At 34.7% G+C, this 23,458-nt stretch overlaps 3 protein-coding genes and 1 pseudogene across 7 annotated transcripts; 1 reads left to right on the plus strand and 3 right to left on the minus strand.

The window, feature by feature from the left end:
- Positions 1–130: 130 nt before the first annotated feature.
- On the minus strand, positions 131–3,883 carry LOC105649621 (glutamate receptor 2.9-like; annotated as a pseudogene). Its single transcript, XR_016318822.1, has 5 exons — positions 3,542–3,883; positions 2,188–3,467; positions 1,704–2,010; positions 1,158–1,555; positions 131–902 (listed from the first exon to the last, which is right to left on the minus strand). The product of XR_016318822.1 is annotated as a glutamate receptor 2.9-like (transcript).
- Positions 3,884–5,363: 1,480 nt separating this feature from the next.
- On the plus strand, positions 5,364–10,867 carry LOC105649623 (uncharacterized). 4 transcript variants are annotated; one of them, XR_002286194.3, is made up of 7 exons: positions 5,364–5,848; positions 6,001–6,194; positions 7,060–7,381; positions 8,407–8,502; positions 9,491–9,613; positions 10,089–10,339; positions 10,426–10,867. XR_002286194.3 is itself a non-coding variant. In XM_020685676.3 (6 exons), exons 1-5 carry the CDS (start codon positions 5,753–5,755, stop codon positions 9,566–9,568), a joined length of 786 nt encoding a protein of 261 aa, XP_020541335.1. In that variant the 5' UTR covers positions 5,364–5,752; the 3' UTR covers positions 9,569–9,613; positions 10,089–10,867. The 4 variants fall into 4 exon arrangements, 3 of the variants coding, with proteins under 3 accessions (XP_020541335.1, XP_012091714.1, XP_012091715.1); XM_020685676.3 differs by having other exon boundaries at positions 10,089–10,867; XM_012236324.4 differs by lacking the exon at positions 9,491–9,613 and having other exon boundaries at positions 5,365–5,848; positions 10,080–10,867.
- A 1,029-nt stretch (positions 10,868–11,896) lies between these two features.
- On the minus strand, positions 11,897–15,064 carry LOC105649624 (pyruvate kinase, cytosolic isozyme). Its single transcript, XM_012236327.4, has 3 exons — positions 14,595–15,064; positions 13,193–13,654; positions 11,897–12,928 (listed from the first exon to the last, which is right to left on the minus strand). Exons 1-3 carry the CDS (start codon positions 14,835–14,837, stop codon positions 12,116–12,118), a joined length of 1,518 nt encoding a protein of 505 aa, XP_012091717.1. The 5' UTR covers positions 14,838–15,064; the 3' UTR covers positions 11,897–12,115.
- Positions 15,065–16,003: 939 nt separating this feature from the next.
- PSL4 (calmodulin-binding protein) lies at positions 16,004–22,966 on the minus strand. Its single transcript, XM_012236328.4, has 16 exons — positions 22,651–22,966; positions 22,415–22,534; positions 21,837–21,932; positions 20,861–21,100; positions 20,178–20,410; positions 19,811–19,903; positions 19,586–19,705; positions 18,085–18,499; positions 17,868–17,972; positions 17,671–17,772; positions 17,538–17,595; positions 17,357–17,425; positions 17,121–17,208; positions 16,626–16,687; positions 16,496–16,547; positions 16,004–16,407 (listed from the first exon to the last, which is right to left on the minus strand). Exons 1-16 carry the CDS (start codon positions 22,763–22,765, stop codon positions 16,345–16,347), a joined length of 2,031 nt encoding a protein of 676 aa, XP_012091718.1. The 5' UTR covers positions 22,766–22,966; the 3' UTR covers positions 16,004–16,344.
- Between the last annotated feature and the right edge of the window lie 492 nt (positions 22,967–23,458).

Raw genomic sequence — 23,458 nt, forward strand, 5'->3', positions numbered from 1 at the left:
AAGACCGCAATAGTTTATCGGTGGTGGGAAACCAGTTTCGTGGCCTTCTAATGAACACGGTTTTTAGCTTGAATAATCATAATAACTCCAAAATAAACAAACTTCATTTTGACATTTTCAAGTTTGAATGGATGTTCTTATTTATCAAGCTCACCAAGAAAATGATGCTAACGGCAAATTTTGCATCTGATACAAAATTTCAAGGTCGTTTTCAACCAATAAATGCTCTGCTTAATAGCCATTCATGTTTTGTTCACAATTGTGATTTGACTAATTAACTTAAACTATACTCTCCAACTACAATCAAGTTAAATTTCAAGGGATTTGAAACGTATTACTCTAAATAAATAGATGTCAGAGTTGCAACACTGATCTCAGCAGCTGAAGATTCTCTTGAAGAATATGGAATATTCACAACTTCAACTTCAGCTGGAGGAGGCCGAAAGACTGTCAGTGTCAGGAATGGCAGAATTACTGTCACGTCCCCTCCTTGGAGATATCCATTCATGGACATCTGGTGATGGAGAAAAATTTGGAGATGTTACTGGAATACCAATCTCTCCATGATAGATATATTTTGCTAAACCAACTGTCTTGTTCCAAACACTCCCGTTGCTTGGGGTCGCACTGCCATGCTCTTCCTTCTGATAATGCCAATACTTCTTCAGCAAATGAATTAGAAATAGCAGAAAACAAAATGTAGAAGTTGCAGCAGATATAACATAGAGACCCCAAAAGCTTTCCAGGCTCAGGCTTTCAGTCTCACTTTTAGTAGCGTCGTTTGAACACTCTGGCGAGAGAGCAAACCATTTATTTTCTAATTCTCTTAGCTCTCCATTCTCTGATAGCTGTAGTATAGCTTTCGAAAAATCAGCTGCTATTGGAGAGCCTTTCTGGAATACCTGAAGAATAAAAAACGGTTCTCTATTTAGGTTTTATTTGACACTGCTCTTTCAGCTGCTATTAAGAAAAATACTACATTAAAAATATTGATTTTTAAGGTGAATTGCACAAAAAATTCAAAATTACCTAGTTAAAATCACGTTTCTAAATTGTTTTTTCCAACAATATCTAAATTGATACTTTTTCCAAATTTCAATTTTAATGTCAAACAAATAAGAAAATACAAAATGCAATAGAAAAAATAAAACACTTACGAAGCCTAATCCTCCAAATTTATATCTAGGTGTAGTTGCAAGGTATTCCTTGCAATAAAGACTCAGGAAAACTTTCTGATACGGGATTTCAAGAAAGGCAGCGTATATATTTCTACTCTGAAGTTCGTCTGTGTAATTGTTTTCACCGCTAATCTTCTTGATGTTCTCTGGTTTGAATTTCAAAACTTTCTCCAAGTAGTTTCTTAGAAATGAATTTCCATCACAGCCGATTGGTAAATTGTTTCTTATTAACCAATCAATATCGGTAATGTTTGGCCGCAGCCGCTGAATGGTGAGCATTGAAGTGAAACTGGCAGTGTAGCTTGAATTCAAAACCAACACAACAAAAAGCCACACTACAACAACAACCCGAGTAAGGTTACTATAAATTTTCTCTCCTGCAAAAGGAAAGGAAACCATTAACCATTTGGCTTAGTGGTACTGGAATCATCTCCAGGATCGTAAGGCTGTGAATTATATCTTACAGTCAAAGCCAAATTAACCGAAAATGTAAAATATAGTAAGAGAAAACATTTTGGTGCTTACTGTGAGCAAAGAAAAGAGAAGAGAAAGTGAACAAAACAGCAGTGCCAATCTGATTCTTCAATGGACCTCTAAATTCAGGATTTGTTTGGTGCTCCAAGAACCAAACTATGAACATAGTATAGACCAAGATTGCACCCGTGACTGCCCACATTTGCCATGTGAAAGGCCTCATAAAAATCCATGCTGACTCCTCAGATTTGACAGGAACTACCATTGACAAGCCTGATTCTGCAAATGGCTGTGTGAATTCCACTTTATCTAATCTTTCAGCTAGTATTGTTACGTCGCCAACAACAGCATCATAAGTCTTGAATTTATTTTTATGCACAAGACAAATAAGCAATAATTTCTATCAGAAATTTCACAAGAAATTAAGGAGGATCAGTATTTTCATAATTTCAGGCAATATAATGAATATTATAACTAAATGCATAATTTATATATGGGGTTTTGCAGATGGAGTTTATAATATAGATTTATTTACCTTGTTATACACTTGATTTACTAAATCGTCATAGGTGCCATTATCAGGTTGAAATCTGTAAGGTAGATTATAACCCAAAACCTCTAACACCTTATGAAATAGCTCAATGCAAAAACCTTCATATCCCTGTTCAGTTAGATTCACTACTTTGACAAATCTTTCAAATGCTGATCTTCCTGGAACACCAATTATCAATGGTTTTGCATTTGAAGGCATTGCCCATCCTTTTGGAGTCCCCTTTAAATCCCCAGGCCAATTCACTACACCTTCTAATCCCATAGGAAGAACACTATCATTTGCATTTTCTTTTCTTGAGAATCCAAATCCTGGCGACCAAAAGTACATCTCCTTGTATTTCTTTCCAACTACATTAACAATCCTCATTTTAGAACTACGCATTAACTTGCCTGCTTCAAAACGTATCTCCCCACTTAAACCATTAAAATTGCTTAATAATATGTTATTCAAGAACATTTTTAGACTGCTAGTCTTGTTGCTGGACATTCTCTCCAAGTTTAAGGCCTTTATGATTGTTGCGATTGTATCATATGCTTTAAGAGCATAAAATCCAGGCTCAAAGCTATCTTCTTCAGGATACTCAAACATGAAATTTCTCCGGAACTGATTATAGAAAATTTTATAGGCACTGCTATTATCAGAATAGCGAATTTTGATTCCCAAAGCACCTTCCATAGAATGAATAACGGAAGTGTCAACTGAATCCAAGAAATTAGTGACAGAATCTGTGAGGATCCAAACTGTTTCTTCCCCCACTAATCCCATCTCCTTAGCTTCTCTAAATAAGTTAATAATCATAGGCAATGATGAATAAAGTATGATAAAAACCCGTGATTTTACTTCTTCCAACTTTTTTAGTTCTTCTTTAACAACTCCTTTAGGATCAGATAGCACTGCAAACGGTGGAAGGACTAATTGGTGCTCTATCTCCGAACCAACCTCCTTTAGAGCTTGAGATAAGAGTGACAATTCCCCAGAATCACCATTACTGTAGGTATTATCTTCATAAACTGCTATGACCTTTCTCCAATTAAAAGCTCGAGTAAGTTCTGCAATACATTTCATTTGTTCAGAATTTGTGTCCACCATTCTTACTAAGAAAGGCCAACGTCTCATTAGTAATGGTGGTGTTATAGCAGGTGCAGCAAATGAAAGAATTGGAATCTGAGCTTGGCTTCCAATATCAGATACTACAGCTGCCTCTTCCCATCTCTCCATGCCCACAATTGCTTTCACTTCCTTCTCTTTAATCAAATTTTCAGCTGTGAAAAAATAAAAAAAATATCAACAGGCGTACTAACAGAAACAGAAAAAAAAAAAAAAAAAGTTTAATTACCAGCTTGAGCAGCTTGAAGAGGGTGATTTTGGTGGTCAAAGAAGTGAAGGGATAGGTTATAATGTTTTGAGCCACTGTTGTAATTTAGAACTGCAATTTCCATAGCAGTTTTCTCTTCTCTTCCGATTCTTGAATTGACATCAATGATTGCACCAATGTTTACGACTTGTTTGTAATTTCCAGTAATGGGCTTGGCTCCACAAGGGTGGAAAATGAAAGAGGAGGCCATAAGTAAAAGGGAAAAGAGCCATGGTTTTGAACCTGATTTAGAAGAAGCTTTTAATGTAAAGCATACGCACATGGTGGCTGTTTAAGAAAACAAGTCATACAGATTTTATTATTTTAAAACTTGAATGGTCATGATATTTCATATGCTTCTGAGGGATTGGATTTATAACTTAAAGAAGCAAGGCTGACTGCGAAATTGTCCTTCTGACTTAAACGGGAACGCGCAATTGCTAGAATCAGAATCTACGCCTTATCAATTTCTCATCTTAGAATTGATCTGCAGCTTTGACAAAGTCCACGTTCGTATTTACAATAGGAAAATTCTGAGAAAATGTTTAGATTCATCAGAAAAAAAAAAAAAACAAAAAACATTGAAGAAAAATTGTAATTTTGAGGATCGACAATGGATGAAACTTGAAGGAAACGACAACGTGAAAAACCGTGGGAGGGGACTTTGCCTGGCAAACAAAGACGTTTCTAAACATTGAACTTTACTCTAGTCTCTATATTATTAGTCGACTCTGCTATTTTCTCTAGACCTTAACTTAATAGTTAAAGGTAATCTCTTCTCTTCTGCTTTCCATAGCAGTTCAAACTTCAAAGATATACGTCCAGGTTGATTGGTGTAAAATTCTCTGTTCTTCATCGACAATGGAAAAGTTTCCTCTCTGAGGCGGAAAAGAGTTTGTAGAGCAGAAAATTTCCCCGTTAAGTTGAAACGTTTCTTTTTGAGACGGAAAAAAATTTTTCATCCTGGGCGTTTTAGCTTTTTAACGAAACGCAATGAGCGACTGGTCGTTCCATAGCCGGGTTAAAGAAATCGCAAAACGACATCGTTTATAAGATGTTTTTTTTTAAATATAAATTTTATTTAAATGTCTTAAGTGAAATATTAAACCATCCATAAAAAGAACAAATATACTTGCTCCCTCATATATATATATATATATATATATATATATATATATATATATATATAAAAGTTCACTTTTTTTTTATTTGTCCTAAAATATAATCCTTTTTCCTTTTTAAAAAATCATTTATTATTTTATTTTTTAATATACCTCTATTTAATATAAATTTATATTCTAATTGTATATAATTTAACTAAATTAATTAGTTTTTCTTACTCTAATGAATGTCAAATTAAACCTGTATATAGAATAAAGTGAGTACTATTTTATCTATGAAGTATTCACGTATAAATTCATTAAAAAATCAAATTCAAATAGTTTAAAATTCAAATTGATGAGATATTTAACAAAATTAATTGTTGATTATAATTTAACAGTAGTAGTATATATCGATAAGAAAATACACGATCATAATTTATAAGATTTTTCAAAAAAAGTTATAAGATTTATTTTAATAATGTTTTATTATTTTCAAAGTACTCTTTGTTAACTTATGTGCACTGTAATACTTATATTATTATTAATAAATTATATTTTCAGAAGGATAAACTTTATTATTTTCAAAGGTAATTTATTATTTATTATAAGCATTATTAGGAGAAGAAACAAGTAAAATAAATAAAGAAGGTTGACCGGCCTAGCCGAGCATATACTAATGCCAGTTTCAGAGCGTAGTTTAAGCATATGCCTCCCTTGATTGGGTTATGCTGTGAAGTGTTGGCATTACAGTTCACTTCACACCTAATAGTCAAAAAGTTCAAAGAGAAGAGGAACACTACTGAAGGGCAGTAATCCCGTCACGTGAGGAGAACGTGGCAATATCCGCAGAGATACAGATGACCTGCTTTTAAGAAATCCCTCTTAACAATAACGTAATTGATTTGATTTAGCAGCAGCGACTGCTACCAAAGTAAAAACCGCCACCCGTGTCATGTAGTTCCTGTCCCGCCGTTTCGATCTGTCCATCTGGTTTTATTTTGGTTGGCAGAGAAGAAAGCGAAGGAAAATAAAACAAAACAAAAAAAAAAAGGTGAATAATAATAATAGGGACTCAGGAGGTTCATAGCGTATGATGTTTTGTGGTGTATTAAAAGATCGAATACAGAATTGGCTTCGCGATTATGATAGTCTTCAATACCTGGCTGTCATCCTCATTTATATTCAGGTATTAGCATCTTGTTTTGATTTTCTCTTTGTATAGGTTACTATAATTAGATTTAGTGTTCTCAATTATGGATATTGGCTCTAATCATTGTCATTATTGTTATAATTAGGGATTAATTTAATCGAGAAATGGATTTGATTTGTTATGTATAGATTGGTTGCGCATTAATTGGATCGCTAGGGGCATTGTACAATGGTGTTTTGCTGATCAATTTGGCAATCGCATTGTTTGCTCTGGTCGCCATCGAAAGTAGCAGTCAGAGTTTGGGTCGTACCTACGCTGTTCTTCTCTTCTGTGCCATTTTGCTTGACATTTTTTGGTTCATTCTCTTCACTCATGATATTTGGTACTTTTTTTTTTTTTATTTCCTTTTCCTTACTGTATGTGATATTTTTATTTATATTGTGTTTTATTAGTTATATACGAACAAACTTATCCATGTCTGTGCTGCTGCTTTTTCAGCTTTGTCCATTTTCCCATCTGCTTCTTTTTCTTTTTTTTTTTTTTTTTTTTTTTTTTTGTATTGGGTGTGTTCATTAAACTGTAGCATTGACATTGTAGAGAATTGATGTTACCTTTATTAAATTATCTCTTGGGAATTGATATTTTTTAATTTCTCAAACTAATAAGCTTTCATCACGTTTGCAGATTCACGTATCACATCCTAATAAACTGACTTTTTACCTCTTACATGCATTCTATAATATAATATTGTTTTGTCTAAAAGAAAATTTTGATTACTTGGGGGGAATTGATGTCAAGTTATATTAGCCCCTTTAGGATCATTACTTCATGTGACATAGGTTTATTTTATCTTATTAATATTAGGTCAATGCAGAAACTACGTGGATACACTCTCTTCGTTCCCTTAAATTGATGAACTGTTCAACATATACTACTTCTGTTCCATAATACTTATCACATTTGAGAAAATAATTTGTTCCAAAATACTTCTTACATCTGTGGTTTCAATGAGTAATAAATATTTTTTTTCCATGTTTACTCTTTATACATGATCAATAATTATTATTTCAATTTAATGGTTTTCTTAGAGAATTAGTATTAAATTAAGGGTAATATAGTTAATTTACTTAATAATTTATTGCAACTTAGAAAAATTTAATGGTTTTCTTAAGAGACGTGAAATTCCAAACTTGACAAGTATTATGGAACAGCCTGGTATTAACTAAAAGCGTTATTTTTGTCCACAGGAACATTTCTTCGGAGAGATATGGACCTTTCTTTATATTTTCAGTCAAACTCACTTTGGCGATGCAAATTGTTGGATTTTCTGTGAGGTTATCATCCTCATTGTTGTGGATTCAGATTTATAGATTGGGAGTTTCTTATGGCGAAAGTACAGCACCTCGGGAAGCAGATTTTGATTTAAGACATAGTTTCCTGAGTCCAGTAACTCCTGCTGCAGTTAGAGAATGCTCAGATTCTGATGTTGCTTTAGGTGGCTCCATTTATGATCCAGCTTACTACTCATCTCTATTTGAAGACGGTCGGAGCAACAGATATTTGCATGTGGTATGAAATATGTTGCTTGCATACTCTTTTCCGTTTAATATGCCCAAGATACTTTTCATGAGTTTCGTTTCTGTTCTAGGTTATGGATTCCATAGTTTTATGTAGATACTATTAATTCTACTGAAAATTTTATTATTGCCTTGCCATGGACAAACATAACACATTGCATTTGGTTTGAGGGAGGGAAGAAGGACAAAACTGCTTGGAGGAGAGAGATAGAAGGAATAAGGAACTTTCTTTCCATTTGTTTGGGCAGAAATGCACCAAAGGAAGGAAGCACGAAATTAGCACTTCCTTCTCTTCTGGAACCAGAAGTAATCTATTAAAATTGGATTAGGACATATTGGGAGGAACAATGGGTTGGAAAATATTATAGATTCTGCCATCGTTTCCAACAGATCTAGGTCCAAATTTGGCGGTGTTCTGGTAAAGTGGAAAACGAAGAGAAGCAATCCTTTCATTTCTCTCCATGCCATGAGGGACATCTCTTCCTTCCTTTCTTATATCAAATTAAACAGACTGTTACTATTTTGTTTTTATACCTGAAGCCTCTTTCTTTCCCTTGCATTCTCACATTGGATAAAATTGAAAAGTTAACTGAAAGTATAATGTGTTTGTGTGTACACCTGTTGCTTGTTGGAATTGAAAGATCTCCAGTTGAGCTTGTTACTAATTTGTATTTGTAGATTAAAAGACTGTAAATAGTGTTCGAAATCTAAATAGTCCTTGTTTACATTCTAACATGATGTGCATTGATGACTGCATCCAGTAGAATTGTAAACAATAGAGAACATAAAGTAACAGACTATAAGCATATTTCTAATATTGTATGGCAGAATGTGAAACATTATATGCATGTGCAACTTTGGTATTCACAGATGTTTGCATTATAGATCATATCCATGCATTTGTATACTTATTGAAGTTCTGTGGTTCTCTATGCTTTTGGTCATGGAATCTTGTTTCTTGTATCTGGAGGTCAGTAATCTAATATGCATTTGTATGATTCTATTATTTGTTTGTAGGATCAAAATTCCAGTCTTCTTGACAATGGATCTGCTTCTAGCCCGGAAGTTCCTCAGCTAAAGATGTCCTTGAACAGATCTTTCCAGACCATAGATGTGAGTATCTATGAATGCATCTTATCTTTTCTTCACTTCGTATGACATGACCCTTCTTTAAACTCTTTTAAATTTGGTTTAGGAATTTGACAAAAACTTCATAAACATAATTGTCAAAGGGTTTGATAAATTGAAACTTTACTTTCAATAGCATCATATGTTATGTGGTCCTGTGATGGCAATGTATGTGTATGTGTTTTCTGTTGAGACATTGTAGAGGAATGGTGTATTTAGTATCTTTGAGGATGTGATCCACTCTAGAACTCTTTGATATTGAGATGTCAACAAGTTCTCTTAAAAGAATTATAGGATTGTGTCTGCTACAAGCATCATAAAATTGCAGTTGTCTTAGCAATTTTTTTGCCTGAATTTATCAAGCCTAGCTGCTAATTATTGTCAATTTCTGTTGATTTTGTGAAATGTGAAGAGTGTTGTTTGTTTTCTGAATGGGATTGCGAAACTACATTGTGAACTTTTCTAGTTTGGCACAAAACTGCCACATGAACCCAATTAAGAGGGTGTTTGGTTTGGTTTGGTTTATAAGTTAGTTAAATCTGTTTTTAAGTAAAAGGTCATCAATTGGATAATGTTTGATTTGGCATTTAAGTTAGAAAAAATTACTTAAATAAGTCAAAAGTTATAAGTAAGGTACTATTTGCTTTTGATTATGTACTTTAAAATTATCCTTGACCAAGTAAAAGAATATATTATCCTAATAACTTTTGAAAATGCAAACACTACCCTTATTTCATTCTGTTAGTTGATTTTGGATTTCTTAGTGCTCCTTTCATTCATTGAATGTGTTGGCATTTCTCTCATCTTATTATAAATTTATGGGTTGTATCTGCAGTCCTCTAATATGAATAAACTTGACCACTGCGGTGGGACTTGTGATGGTGCTGTGTCTGCTTATTGAAAGTTCTTAATATAATTAATTTATGGAATCTGTTCTGATCAATATCATATATTTGTCTCTTCATTGAGGAAGTCTTATCTTTTGCCTTCATTGTGGAGGGACAAGGGCATTCAAGATTCCAAATCTAATCATGATGGCTGTCAATCATAGCGATGGTCTTATGTTTATACATGCAGGGCAGGTGATTTGGAATAGGTAGCAATTTTACTGGTGGCTTTATTCTGATAGTTTAGATATAATGTGTTCGTAATTCGATTATAGGTTTGAGAGATATATATGATTTTAGTTTAGTCACTTTGGAGTTTAAAAGATCCAACACAATTTGCTGTTATGTTGCAAATGGAATGGGTTTAGAATCATGGTTCTTGGTTAATGTGAATTGCATATATCTGCATTTTTAAAGCTGCATTATCTGCTTAGGAAAACCTCTGTCACTACTCATGGGTCAATCATGGGACATTAGTTGTGGGATTGGTCAATAAGTATCTTCTTAATTAATTGGTGGCCGTCATTGCAAATACTTTCATGCTTGAACTGCATATAGCAGTTTCTGAATTGGAAAAGCAAAACAAAAATCAAAATGTATGTGCATATTAAATGTGTGTGAATTTTTACAGTGCTTGGTGGTGCGCTAGTTTGTATATGATCTAATTAGTTTTAGCCCTTGCAGGAGGAGAATGCTGCAGGCGAGCATCAGATTGTTTAAATTAGGTTATTGTATTTTTGCAGTACCGGTCCCCCACCATAGTGTTATCTGTTTTGAGGTTGATTTCTTTGACGAGGTCAGTTGAGTGCAGGAGTGGTACTTGTACAGTTTTTGATTCTTGCCATTTCTCCCCCCAAAATGACAGCTGTCAAACTCCAAGTTATACGAGCCGCACGAACAGTTTTTTCTGCAAGAGTGCAATCTGAATGCCAAAGGTTCTTCCGATTTTACCAGTTTTACAATTTGAGAAGACATTATCTGAGTCCATCATGCAATATTAAGCTGAGGATGGTATCTGCAGGTCCGTCAAAGGTCTGAATATGGTGCAATGTCTATATATTTAAGCCTACCACGCAGGCAGACTGATAGAGTTTCGCATGTGGTGCACTCTGATTGGATAGGCTATCTCTAGGTCCAACGGGCAATGCATCTTGTTTTGAAGAGCTTCTGAAATGGATTAATTACCCTATTTAGAATGCCAAAACTTTTGTCAAATTTCTTCATTGGTTATTCTTTTTTTTTTTTTTTTTTTTTTTTTTTTTTTTTTTTTTTTTTTTTTTTTTTTTTTTGAGACTGGTATTTATTTAATTGACTGCAAATGTTCGCAGTTTGCATTACTTCAGTTAAATATTGACGGATGTGGTATTCTTGGTGTATGATAATTTATAATTCGATGGAAAAAACTAGTAGTAATGTTGCTACGAGAATGAAAGCTGATGGGAAAAAATTAGTATAATTGCAAACGATTGGTTCACTCAAGTTAAAAACGCTACTTTTATCAATTACAAAACAAAGGACTAGCTTTAAAAGGTAATATAGGTTTCGAAGTGTGTGCCCACCAATTGATGGTCACCATCTAGGATAAGCTTGGGTGGCATTCAATTCTGAAGAGTTAGGTCTCTGCGAAAACATTTACCAATTTCCACAATATTAGTAAGAAAATTGAAAGATCCTCGAAAGGATAGTTGGACGACAAGCCAAGCCACTCCGTTTTAAAGCTAACCTGTCATCTAGAAGGAGACGGAAAACGACACAAACTTCTAGAAATTTGGACAAAATTAATAATGGGAATCATTCCTTTTTATGCGTACAGCATATTCTTCTAGAAATTTAGACAAAATTAATAATGGGAATCATTCCTTTTTATGCGTACAGCATATTCTTCAAAATAAACAGACAAATAACTGATTGCCGTTAAACACACAAGCAAAAAATTTGTCAAACTAATCTGCCCGAAACAAGGTTGACCTGCCTAGCAGTTTAAACGACCGTTATAAACGTCCCCATGTCGTTTTTATAGGTGCCGCAAGTCCTTCAAGTTAAATGGACAACTTTGACGATAGACCGCCTCATGAATTGACAAGCTGCTCGGTGTCGTTTTTGTAAGTTGCGTTAGCTTTAAGCTTTGAATAAACATCATCGATGAAAAGTGGAATGTTTCAAATTTACCAAGAAATCAAACGCTGAACGCCAATTTTCTTTTTGCCTTGGCATATAGAAACTAGACCAATGCGAATTAGCCTTGTTTAATAAATTTGCTTGAATTATTTGTTTTTGTGGGCTGAATTAATGTCGATTTGTCTTCCTGAAGACAATGATTCACCATCACATTTGTTGATTTGTTTAATATCCAAGTCAATTGCGTTGAAATGAAACCTTTGAAAATTTCAGAATCTTGGTGGGATTTTGTCATTCCTAAAAGATATGCTGCATGTGTCAAAATACTTGGAAAATTGGATTTGCGAAGTTAAAAGGCAGCAAAGTAACTTGCATGACAAAAATCCTGACTTATTTACCATCAAAATAGTATTCATCGTAATTGAGGTTCATTCTCAGAACAGGGAAAAAAAGGGGAAAGGGAAAAAGCAAACAAAAAAAAAAAAAGGATAAAGACAAGCGGGCAACATCAGTAGCACATTGCCTTCATCCTCAGTTTACTGGAAGGCTCAAAATAAGAGAGTAGAACAAAAAGTCAGCTGCTAATTTGATCATCACTTAATAGTTATGATCTTGATTATGGATGCAGTTCCAACTCGATGCAAAGCCACCACAGAATCTCCGTTCTTGCATAGTCCTTTAGACTTGGCATGTTGAATGGAAAAATCCAAAGCTTCTTCTGTTGTCTCCTCATGAGAAGCCCTAGCAGATCCTGCGTATAAAGCAGGTACCAAACCACGAAAAATAAGGCTATGCCTGGCAGGAGCTTCATCGCTGCATGACCAATCAAAGGAATCACTCTTAATCTCAGGTACTATCACAGATAAAATTGGCATGCCAGGTCTGTATTTAGCCACTAGTTTTGCAGTACTTCCTCCCCTTGTTAATACTAATATGAGAGATGCTCTAGCTGAATTAGCAGTTCTAACAGCTGAAGAAGCCAGACTCTCTAATGGGCTCATGGGCACAGGCGAGTGTTCCATAATTCTTTTGAAAATATCGCTGTGATCAAGTGTGCTTTCTGCTTCTAAACATATTTTTGCCATTGTTCGAACAGCAACTTCTGGATATGCTCCAGCTGCTGTTTCACCACTCAGCATCACACAGTCAGAACCATCAAGAACTGCATTGGCAACATCAGTGGCTTCTGCTCTAGTTGGTCGGGGGGATTTGATCATTGACTCCAACATCTGGGTTGCAGTGACAACTGGTTTTCCTTGAATATTGCACTTGTAGATCATCACCTTTTGTGCTAGAAAAATCTTTTCGATCGGAATTTCCATTCCAAGGTCACCACGTGCCACCATAAATGCATCTGAATTTGCTAAGATATCATCAAAATTTGCAACCCCTTCTTGGTTTTCAACCTGCCAAATAGACACCAAGTAAAGGCAATAAATCATGAGACAGCAACTCCGTAGACAATTGAATTTCAATAGATTTCAAAATAACTCATTCCAACATTTCTAAGCATGTATATTTTTTCCATCCAAATAAGCCTTTGATAACAAAAAACTTATAGTCAAGCCATTACGATAGCAAGAAGTTCAGAAAGTGGTAACTCATCAAGTAAATGCTTGGTTTTGAATTCTCACTGCATGCAAAATCACCAGCAACTTCCTTTGACATACCTTTGACATGAGAAGGATGTTCTTAGCATGTTCTCCAAGCAACTTCCGTACTTCCACAAGATCTGAACCTTTTCGAACAAAAGAAAGAGCAATCATATCAATGTGATTTGGAACTCCCCACTTCAAGATATCTTCCTTGTCTTTCTCTGTCAAGGTTGGAAGATCCACTATCACTCCTGGAAGATTAACGTTTTTTCTCTCACCCAGAACTGCAGAGTTCTCACACCTGCAATGAACCAAACCCGCACTTTTGTCGCATGATAAAACTGTAAATGAAATTGTGCCATCTGCACAAAGTATAACCATCCCAGGCTTGACATCCTCGGCCAACTTTTTATAGCTCATGCAAATCATGTTCTCATCACCTTTTATACTATAGTCCGTAGAAATGGTGATCTCTTGACCCTGTTTTAGGTGGACCGGTTTGCCATCCTTCAAGAACCCAGTTCGAATCTCTGGTCCCTGCGATATTTATGTGCAAATAAAGAACTTAAGAAACTAGCAGATTTATTAACTTTCAGCTGAAGAGCCTAAAATGGAGTAAAATTAGGGAACCACAGAGTAGTGCCAATCAGAGAAGGAATACTACATTTAGATGCATTTTCACTAAACTTTTAAGTCTTTAATGAGCTCCTCAACGCGGTCCTTGTCCACTGTAGCTTTACCGATGCAGTATCAAGCTCAGAAAGTACAGAGGACCCATACAACTGATTTAGGTTGAACCATGAATTCCAATAAGCAAACAACATTTCTACTTTGAATCGATTAGGCAATTGAGGTAACTTACTATTTCCATACGTGTTAGCCAAAAATTAATGAAGTATTTCACATTATTGTTTACAAAATTCCAACTGATTTAAAAAGCGGAGGGGAAGGGACAGATTACCGCAGGATGCCATTGACATAACAAAAACGGAGTAGTTTCTTCATGTTTTTGGGTTAATAAAACAGAGCAGCACAATGTTTCTTAAATTACAAATTTTTTAAAAAAAGGCACCTAAAATAGTAACCGAAGGATCAAACAAAGCTACAGATCATAGAATGCCACAATGAATAGTAATTAACAAACTTACAGGTGCAATCAAACTAGCAACTGCCAATATCACAGAGGTAACTACAATTCATCCTCCTAGATATCCCACACACCCGAAACAGATAACATAAAATATATAAAAAAAATTGAACAAAAATAAAAATACCCACTTGTAGGAAATTCCAAATAACACATGCAGAGGTTTCCAAAACATAGCAATCCATATATAAAAAAAAGACCATATCCAACCGAGAAAAATAAAAAGAGACATGCAATATCGATAAGTCATATAAACAACGTATACCAAGATGCAAGAATCCCAAACAAAAGTCAAACACAAGAAAATGCGATACAAACATATATATATACCTTGGTGTCAAGCATAACAGCACAGAGAATACCAGTGTTAACCATACCAGCCCTGAGATTATCAAGGGTTTCTTGATGGTACTCATGAGATCCATGAGAGAAGTTAAAGCGAGCAACATTCATGCCTGCTCTCAAAAGCTTTTCGATCATTGGAACAGATCGGGACGCGGGTCCTAAGGTGCAAACGATCTTTGTCTTTGGTTTCTTCTCCATGAGCACCGTATCTTCTCCGCCGTTCGTCATCGTTTTGGCTTTTGGTTATAAATCTTCAATATCACTGTGTTTCAAATAAAAAAAGGAAGAGTAGAACAAGATACAGATCGTGATTCCTAAAGAATCGATTGTTTGTTATACATATATGAATGTATATATATAAATGTGAGAAAGTGAGAAATGTATGAAGTTGGAGACGTGCTGGAATGGAAGGGAAAGGGCAATGGAAATGAAGGGCGTGTTGGGCAATGCTGTATTTTGATTAATTTATTTATTTTTCAAATGTGGATTCTGGAACAGTGGTAAACCTGGCACGCATTGATTGGACGTGACCGATGTGGTTTAGGTCAAAACAAATGAGGACAGATTTTATTTTAGACAGTCGGTCCGTGGTCCTTTTAGTTTTAGGATGGTGATGTACCCCCTAATAGGCTTATAAATAGAAAAAAAAAAAAAAAAAAAAATACACATGGTTTCTAGGGTTCGGCCGACACAGTACTTATGTTGCAAAATTATACACCAGGTTTGATTGCTGACGGCGAATGTACAAGAGAATTTTTTCAATTATAAATTTTTTTATCAATTTAGTAAATATTTTAATTGCATTGGACCTCCCAATGAATTAAAAAAATATTTTACTTAAAAAATTCAACCTAAGTAGAATAATGAAAAATTAAATGTTTGTTGCATATGAGTGACGTATAAATCCAATGCTAGTTTTATCTTAATACTGAAAATTATTTAGTTAAATTGCCACGAAGGAAGTGTTGGTTTGATCATGCTTTGTTCCCTGCATTGTGATTTGTTCCATACCCATTACAGCAAAAGAAAATCTCAAAATAGGGAAAATGCACAAAGAACAAGAACAAATCTCAATTTAAAAAACAAAAGAACATTCATCCTGTCAGTTGTCATCCTTTGCTATTCTTTAATTCTGTAGGCAGTGAAGCCCAAAAACTGCCGGCCAAGCCAGGTCTAAACCACTGGCTTTATTTTTATTTTTATTCATATACTGGTCATCGTTTTATGCATAAAATAAGAGATGTTGGACATTCTACGGGCACTGGCCAGGTGAGCTCTTCAATTAGGTTACCACCTTGGGACAATAAAATTGCAGCACAACAATTTTATGCTAACATGCAATTAACTATAATTGTAAAATGTGATGTAATAAAGATTATAATGGAGAAGATGAGTTATAATGTCATACCATCAAGTCCATATTATTGTCATAGTTCTGAGCTAGTTCACTTAATTTACGTATAGAAAGGAGCACCATGATTTCAGAATCAGTTTAAAAATGAGCCGGATTTCTTCCTAATTACTCTCAAGTTTCAATCTAACCCCACAAAGAATTAGAACTGTTACAGAAAAGTGGGTCCAGAATAGGAAAAATTCAGTAGCCCACTTTAAATATTGCTCAATTTCTAAATACCAGTCTAAATTGACTGCATTCTGCTGCTCCTAATATTTCAAGTGTTAATGAATGGCTTGTCCACATTTTCGAAATCCATTTGCCGCAATTCCCATTAGCAGTTTAAAGTTCATCGTGGCCCTGCGGTTGTTCTTTGTTCATCAAGACTAATTTATCCTCCAATTCCTGTCATATTTCAGGATCCGCTCAATCTTATTAGAGTTTCATGCATAAGATGGTAAGAGCTCAAATTTTTTGAACAGCAGAATATTACCCTGAGCTTTTCTTCCAGGCAGAGAGCAGGGGTCGATAAGAATGCTACATACCTGAAAAGACAAATCAAAGAGTTTGGAATAACAAGAGCAACACGCATGTGTGAGCACATATGAGAGAGAATTTCTTACTCGCAACGGCTTGGTTCATCCACATCTGTAAGCTCATTTTTCAATCCACACCTCAGTTTGACCTACAATAGAACATGCAACATTACAGATATTAGAAAAGCCACGCGATCTATCTTTCATTTCTTAACACCCATTTCGTTTGTGTTTTCAACTTTTATTAGTAGACACTGAATGCCAGACACCTCTCTAGAGGTGGATTTTACTCCATATACAGTTGCAACAGAGAGACCAAGATTGAATTCCAGACTCCAATCCCAAGGTCGGAAACTTATTTATTTTTTAAGCCAGGATCAAAGAGAAACCTATCTACCATAGAATGTTACATGAAAACAACTATTCCAGACAGAGAAACTTATTTATTCCAGACATCTCTCTATAGGATTGAAGTAGAATAGGTGAATGGATGTCAACTATAGGCTATGTTGTAGGATTATATCAGAATGGCAGGAATTATCTACCATAGAATGTTACATGAAAACAAAACAATGCGTATACCTTTAAACTTCTGTCAGGCCCATTCCAGCACTTGTCACCATTTGAAAATATCATAACTCGATATGAATCCTCAAATTTGTCCCATTGCCTATTCACATTAGAAAACAAAAGTTAGAGACAAAACTTATGATGTTGTAGTTGTTGTTGTTGTTTAGTGGTTCTAAATGATCTCTAAATAGAGGAAAAACTTATGATGTCACTAATTAATGAAAAAAATAGATCTCATGGGCACCTACCCCAAACGAGTTGTCGAATGGCCCTCATCCTGGGATGCATGTTTGAACGGGCAGACTTTGTAAATATACCTGAAGCAAGAATTTGAATTGGCAAGGGTAAGATGAATGGATGATTACAACTGAGAAAGCTTTAAAATAGATAAGAATATGGTGGAAACAAGAAATTAGTTTAAGTTGTAACTTGTTCTGCTTGCTTTCAAAACAGCGATCATAGAATGAATAGAACTCCTTATCTATTCCTGCAATATTGATCATCATGGTCAGCTTATGGAAACAGGTTAGATGCATACATATTTAGTTTATCATATACTAACCAAAATCATGTTTCAACTTCTTTGTCAAACTTGATATCCTTGATTGTAATTTCGACAACTTGGAGCTGGACTCTTCATATTCCTTGCGCACGCGAGCCGCCTCTAAAGAAACCAAATGGTAACAGATAACCAGATATCTACACACGCATTTCCATCTTTAAAATTATTACACAGTGACATAAATCTCTAAAATGTACCTGATTTATCCACTGGTGTTTGGAAGAAATTAACAGCTTGCAGAATGTTACGAACAGTTTGTTGTATTTTCTCTAACCAAGATGGGTTGCTTCGGTACGTTGTATCTAAAATATAGTTATTTTATAAAAAAAAAAAAAAAAGGTCAGGCTATTAAAAAAGGTTGACTTGTAGAACAGAACACTGACTAAAACCAAAGTAATAACAAGAGTTGCAAACCTGAGAAGTCTGTTTCATCCTCTGGGTCGGATTTGTACGAACGAGCAGGATCATCATGAGCATCCTCATCCTCTGGGTCGGATTTGTACGAAGGAGCAGGATGATCATGAGCATCCTCTTCATATGCTTCATCTACATCATCTTCTGAATCAAAATCATCATACTTGCCACTGTCATCATCATACTTTCCATTGTCATCATCATACTTTCCAGCGTCATCATCAGTTTCTGAAGGATAGTCGTCATATTCCTCATCATGAGCATCCGGTGCCAACTTTTCATGATCCTCATGGTCATCCTTAGCAACGTTAACTTCCTCAATTTTCTTCTCAGAATTTCCAGTCCAACGAGAAGCAACAAGTCGGCCCAGCTCTTCCTTTGACAAACCTTCAGTATTTTCAGACAAGTCATCGCCCTATCGGTAACATGAAGGGAAGACACAAAAGAGAAGGATAATCACAAAGTCAAAAAAACTGTCAAGTCTTGGACGTGTCATATTTTAAAATTTCAAGAACATTGAAAACTTTCAAGAAAATGCATTGAATTAGCGAATATTTCTGTAGATGGCAAAAACTATCTCAAAAGTAATATATCATGGTAAACAATCTCAGGAACAAATTTAACGTCCTAGAAATGACAGCAACAAATTTAAAAATTATCTTTACAATACAGTAAGATCTCTGAGGAAAACAAACTCTAATTTTTTTTTTTTCCCTTTATTGCTAAAAGTTAATATAAGACCACTTTCTCTACAGTAAATTCAGAGACCAACAGCATTATTTATTAGTAAGCCAAATAACTGCATGTTATAAACATAACACCTGCCATCAACTGTAAATCATAAGCAACAGTGGGCAAAAATATCAAGGGACAGAAAAATTCACTGGAAATCAACTCCCTGGAACGAGATCATAAATTAACCAAATTGATATGAATCTTGGAAGAACTACAACGCAAAAGCTAGCTCATGAGATTGGATACAAACCCCATACTGAAATCTCATATTTTCAATATGGGATCCAAATCAAGTCTCATACCTTGTTTTGCAACTAGGTTCATAATATCCCACCACACTCTGCAATCCCAGCGCCCACAACAAGTAGGCTTTGTGCTAGGATGGCTGTACACTAGGTTTTTCCTAGCCCGGACAAACATTGTGACACAACTATCACCACCCACACCACTTGCTTTTAAGTGGGAGAAGCAGGGGTTGGCTTTGATGCCGATTGATATGAAACTTGGGAGAACCACATCCCAAATGCTAGCTCAAGAGATTGAAGAGCCCAAAACCCATGTAAACCACAAATTAAAATCCCCATATTTTCACTATGGGATACAAGTCCAATTCCTCGTCTTGCAATTAGGATCATAACACAAATACAGCTAAAAATTCAAATGAAGAGCAAAAGCTTAAGCTTTAAGTTCCAATCTTTATTGGGGAATAAGCAAAGAGAAAGAAATGTAGTTCATCGCTCTTTCTGTTGCTAGGAAAATGAATTACCACTTTCATATCTTGATCATGAGATTTCTCATTTCCTGCATTATGACCAGTTTCACTCCCAACTGCTGAGTCATCCTTGCTATTTGGAGAGATAGACTTTTTCTCTTCTTCTGCTGCATTCTATATTAGGAATATTCGTCACATTAATCAAATGTTTACACTGTGATAGCCCAATTATAATGAAGAAAACGTATTACATTTATGGATGCATGGGCTCTTTATTACCTGCTTCATTTCATTTACAGGTGATCCTTCAATTTTGGAAGTATCACCTATTTCAGCATCAGTTACATGATGAGCATATTCCCCTGTCTCTTCCTAATTAAAAGAACATAAGCGTTAAGAAAATATTAGCCATGCCCTGGCATGAAGCTAACTAATTTTTTCATACATATTCTTGTAAATCAAAAGCAATTTCCTATTAATACTTAATAGAAATGCTAAAATAAATAAAATTCGCAATTTGCAAGGCTCATCCTAAAGGGCCCAATGAATTGTTCTCAGAATTATAGGATGGAAACAATATCTAAAGCATTAAATGAAAGACCAAACAGGTTGGCAAAGGTGTTGAGCATCAAAGTAAATGTCTAACCTGATCCAAAGACGAATCATCTAAAACACCGATTTTATCATGGTCAATAATTTCTGCAGGTTTTTCTTCAACATCATTTTTCTCCGAGGCCAGTACTTTTTCTTGCTGAGCTTCCTCTTCAACTCTATTTTTCTCCCTATTAGCTTTTTCTTCAGCCTCTTTTTTTTCTCTCTCTTCTTTTTCTTTTTGTTGGCGTTCTTTCTCTTCTGCCTTCTCTATCTGTTCTTTACGTTCTACATGGGAGATGAAGTGGAAAAGCTTTCATTTTTAGCATTTCAGTCAACACTAAACAAATCTAGACAACAATCTTTTATTTAAATATTCACATGTAAATGTATATACGGCATGTTGTTTGATATATACATATGGCATGTTCTTAGGTACATTTAAATTTTATTATGTTCAATCATCTTTATGCAATACATAACATATTTGGAATTATTTCAATTAAATTGAAATTAGTATGGCAAATTGATATATGATCAGTAAATGATACTCAAGTCAGTGACTGACAGCCTTGGTATGAACGATTAAAAGAAATAGTAAAGCAAAAAAAAAAAACATCTTTGAGCAAAACAAGGAATCCCCGTCGAAAATTGGAATGATAACAACCCAAATCATTATTTGAACTGAAATAAAACAAAAAAATGCTGCTGATGGGCAAAACAAAGACCAAATTATACCTTTAAGCTGTTGAACTAGCCCTTTGAGTATGCTTTCCTCATTTCTCAGCTTTGATAGTTCTGCCTCATCTTTAGCAATTGCTAGTTTTGCCTGATGAACTTCCTGCTTTCTCAAAGCAACCCCCTCCTTATATGTTGCTATCTTTTTCTTCAACCTATCTCTAGCTACCTTGCCAGCCTCCCAGCATGTATTTTGGCATTTTACTTTCCCCTCATATTCATCACTCCCATCACAGCAGTCTGCATAATGAGCCAGTAAATAATACAAACAGGAAACATTAAGGATATGCATCCTAGTTTAAACAAATTAAGAAAGGTAGGGATTGCAGCAGGGCATAGACCACAGAAATTAAGATAAGATCCAGCCATAAAGCAATAATTAAAGTTGGGGAATCTCAATAAACCTGCTTATGGTAATCAAAGTGTATCATCTATAATTCTTTCCCTACTCATTCACTATATATAATGGAATATAACGTGTGAAAGTCATCTTCTACATGCTGCAGAATAGAAGTTTATTACACTCTGCATGTGCTGGGCTCCTAACCATTTTCGTCGTCCTAAAACTTCAACTTTAACCTAGTCTTGCAAAAGTGAAAATGAAGAACTACTAGTAACTACATGTAAAATTATGCACTCAATGTTCTTATTTTGCCCACAGAATAAACTTACAAGGCAGAAAACATTAGGTTTGATGGTTTTCCAGCAAAAGAAGAGTAAATTCCCTCTAAAGAATTAGATACCTCACACAAGTACAGAGATGAAAATTAGCCAAATAAAAATACTACAGAGAAAACTAAAATCAATTTTTGTCTTCTAGCTTGCTTCTCTAGGATCAGTTTATCATGTTAAGGAGATAATATCATGCAAGTTTCCAGAGACAACTGCTTCTTCAATGTAGGAAAAACGCTTAAAATTAACAGCAAAAAATATAAATTCACTAACTAATTTCACAAGGTGCCGATACTAGACTTACCACAGATTCCATCATTAACTCTGGAAGAAAATAACAGAAGAGGAATATGCCCTGCATTTTGACAATAGAATTTGGCACCTGGGCAAGCTGATGTGCCTACATTAAAAAGATATGCAGTCAATACAAAATAGAGTGAAATACTTTTGCAATAAGAATATTCAAAAAAAAAAAAAAAAAGAATAAAAAATAATCCCTCCCCCCCCCCCCCCCCCCAAAAAAAAAAAAAAAAAAAACCAAGATTCAGCACAAACAAAGATTGAGTTTGAACAAGGAGATCAAGCAAAGGACCATTGCAAAAGAACCAAAAAAGAGTCTGCCCAATAAGACACTAACTACACTGTCCAGTCCAAGAAATACTAACCAAAAGGTCAAAGTACAAGAAAATGTTTTTTGATTAGTGATAGATATAATGCAATACTTATAGCTCTGATTCTTGAAATGGAAATCTAAAACAATCAAGTGATGCAACAAACCCAATTAAAATGAAACTATTAGTTTTCGTTGTGAAATGACCCAATGCACAACATTGCTCAATGGAGTACAAAAAAATAAAGAAATAAGCAATGAATAAAATCAACCTGGCTCATCAGTGCCATCAGGGCAATCACAGAAATCGTCGTTGAGCTGAGCTTTGGTGAATTTCTTGGATCCATCTTTACATTTTATCGTGCCTGATGATATCTTATAGTAATTCAAATCTGTAAATCCCCAAGACCCCACCAATCAAGAGAAAAGGAAAAAATACACATCAAATTAGTGAAGAAAATATAAATAAAAACATTAAAAAAATAACAACAGATAGTTTGAGATTGACCTTGAGGAGGAACTCCGAGAAATAGGTCTGTAGGAACTGCTGATTTAGCAATTGAAGATATACACAATAATCCAAACACAAGCCCATATACCAAAATCAAATTATCGACTTTCATTTTCTGCTAGATTACTTGAGAATTCGTAAAAAAAACCAAATTTATTAGTTACCCGCTACCTAAACTAAATCACAGAGAGAAATAATGGCAGGAGAGAGTGAGTCATTCACGAATGGCGACTCGCGAGAGTGTGCAATAGGAAGTTAGGAACAGCTTCGAGGACGGAGGCAGGCATTTGTCGGATAAAACGGCGTTTCATAGTTACTGTTTTGCTTTTTTTTTTTTTTTTTTTTTTTGAACCATCCATTAGCCTACCCATGAATTATTTTATAAAAATTAACATCATTTTCTAGTTGATTCATGTAGGTAGTAGTTGATTCACAGTTCCCATCAAATAGTGATTTAGTTAATTTTTTAATTTTTACGAGAAGTGAGAAATATTAAATTGAAATTATGTTCACTACAGTTATTTTTATCAATTCAGTGAACGAAGAAAAAATTTACAATTGTTAAATTATTTAATTAATCACTTATAAAAATTATATTCTCTTTGTTTACTAAATACTTAAAAAAATTTATCAACAAAATTAACTTTTTTTTTAATACTTAACAGTGATTTAATTTATCCATTTATCAAAAATGATATACTAATTAAAAAGAAAATATAAATATTTTGTTCTAGTGAAAGTAATATTGACCTTTTCTAAAAGGTGGAGTTAAGAAAAATATATAGATCTATCCTACGGTGGTGGT

This window comes from Jatropha curcas, chromosome 11 (genome assembly GCF_041381405.1).
Source record: "Jatropha curcas cultivar XTBG-Jc1 chromosome 11, XTBG_Jcur_1.0, whole genome shotgun sequence".
NCBI lineage: Eukaryota > Viridiplantae > Streptophyta > Magnoliopsida > Malpighiales > Euphorbiaceae > Jatropha > Jatropha curcas.

Coding starts and splice junctions, on each gene's coding strand:
- LOC105649623 (XM_020685676.3), top strand. CDS start 5,753: ATGATGTTTTGTGGTGTATTAAAAGATCGAATACAGAATTGGCTTCGC. Junction 5,849..6,000: donor TCATCCTCATTTATATTCAG/GTATTAGCATCT, acceptor TGTTATGTATAG/ATTGGTTGCGCATTAATTGG. Junction 8,503..9,490: donor GATCTTTCCAGACCATAGAT/GTGAGTATCTAT, acceptor TCATTGAGGAAG/TCTTATCTTTTGCCTTCATT.
- PSL4 (XM_012236328.4), bottom strand. CDS start 22,765: ATGAAAGTCGATAATTTGATTTTGGTATATGGGCTTGTGTTTGGATTA. Junction 17,773..17,867: donor AACACCAGTGGATAAATCAG/GTACATTTTAGA, acceptor TGGTTTCTTTAG/AGGCGGCTCGCGTGCGCAAG. Junction 17,209..17,356: donor CATTCGACAACTCGTTTGGG/GTAGGTGCCCAT, acceptor TAATGTGAATAG/GCAATGGGACAAATTTGAGG.
- LOC105649624 (XM_012236327.4), bottom strand. CDS start 14,837: ATGACGAACGGCGGAGAAGATACGGTGCTCATGGAGAAGAAACCAAAG. Junction 13,655..14,594: donor CTGTTATGCTTGACACCAAG/GTATATATATAT, acceptor TAAATATCGCAG/GGACCAGAGATTCGAACTGG. Junction 12,929..13,192: donor ACATCCTTCTCATGTCAAAG/GTATGTCAAAGG, acceptor TCTATTTGGCAG/GTTGAAAACCAAGAAGGGGT.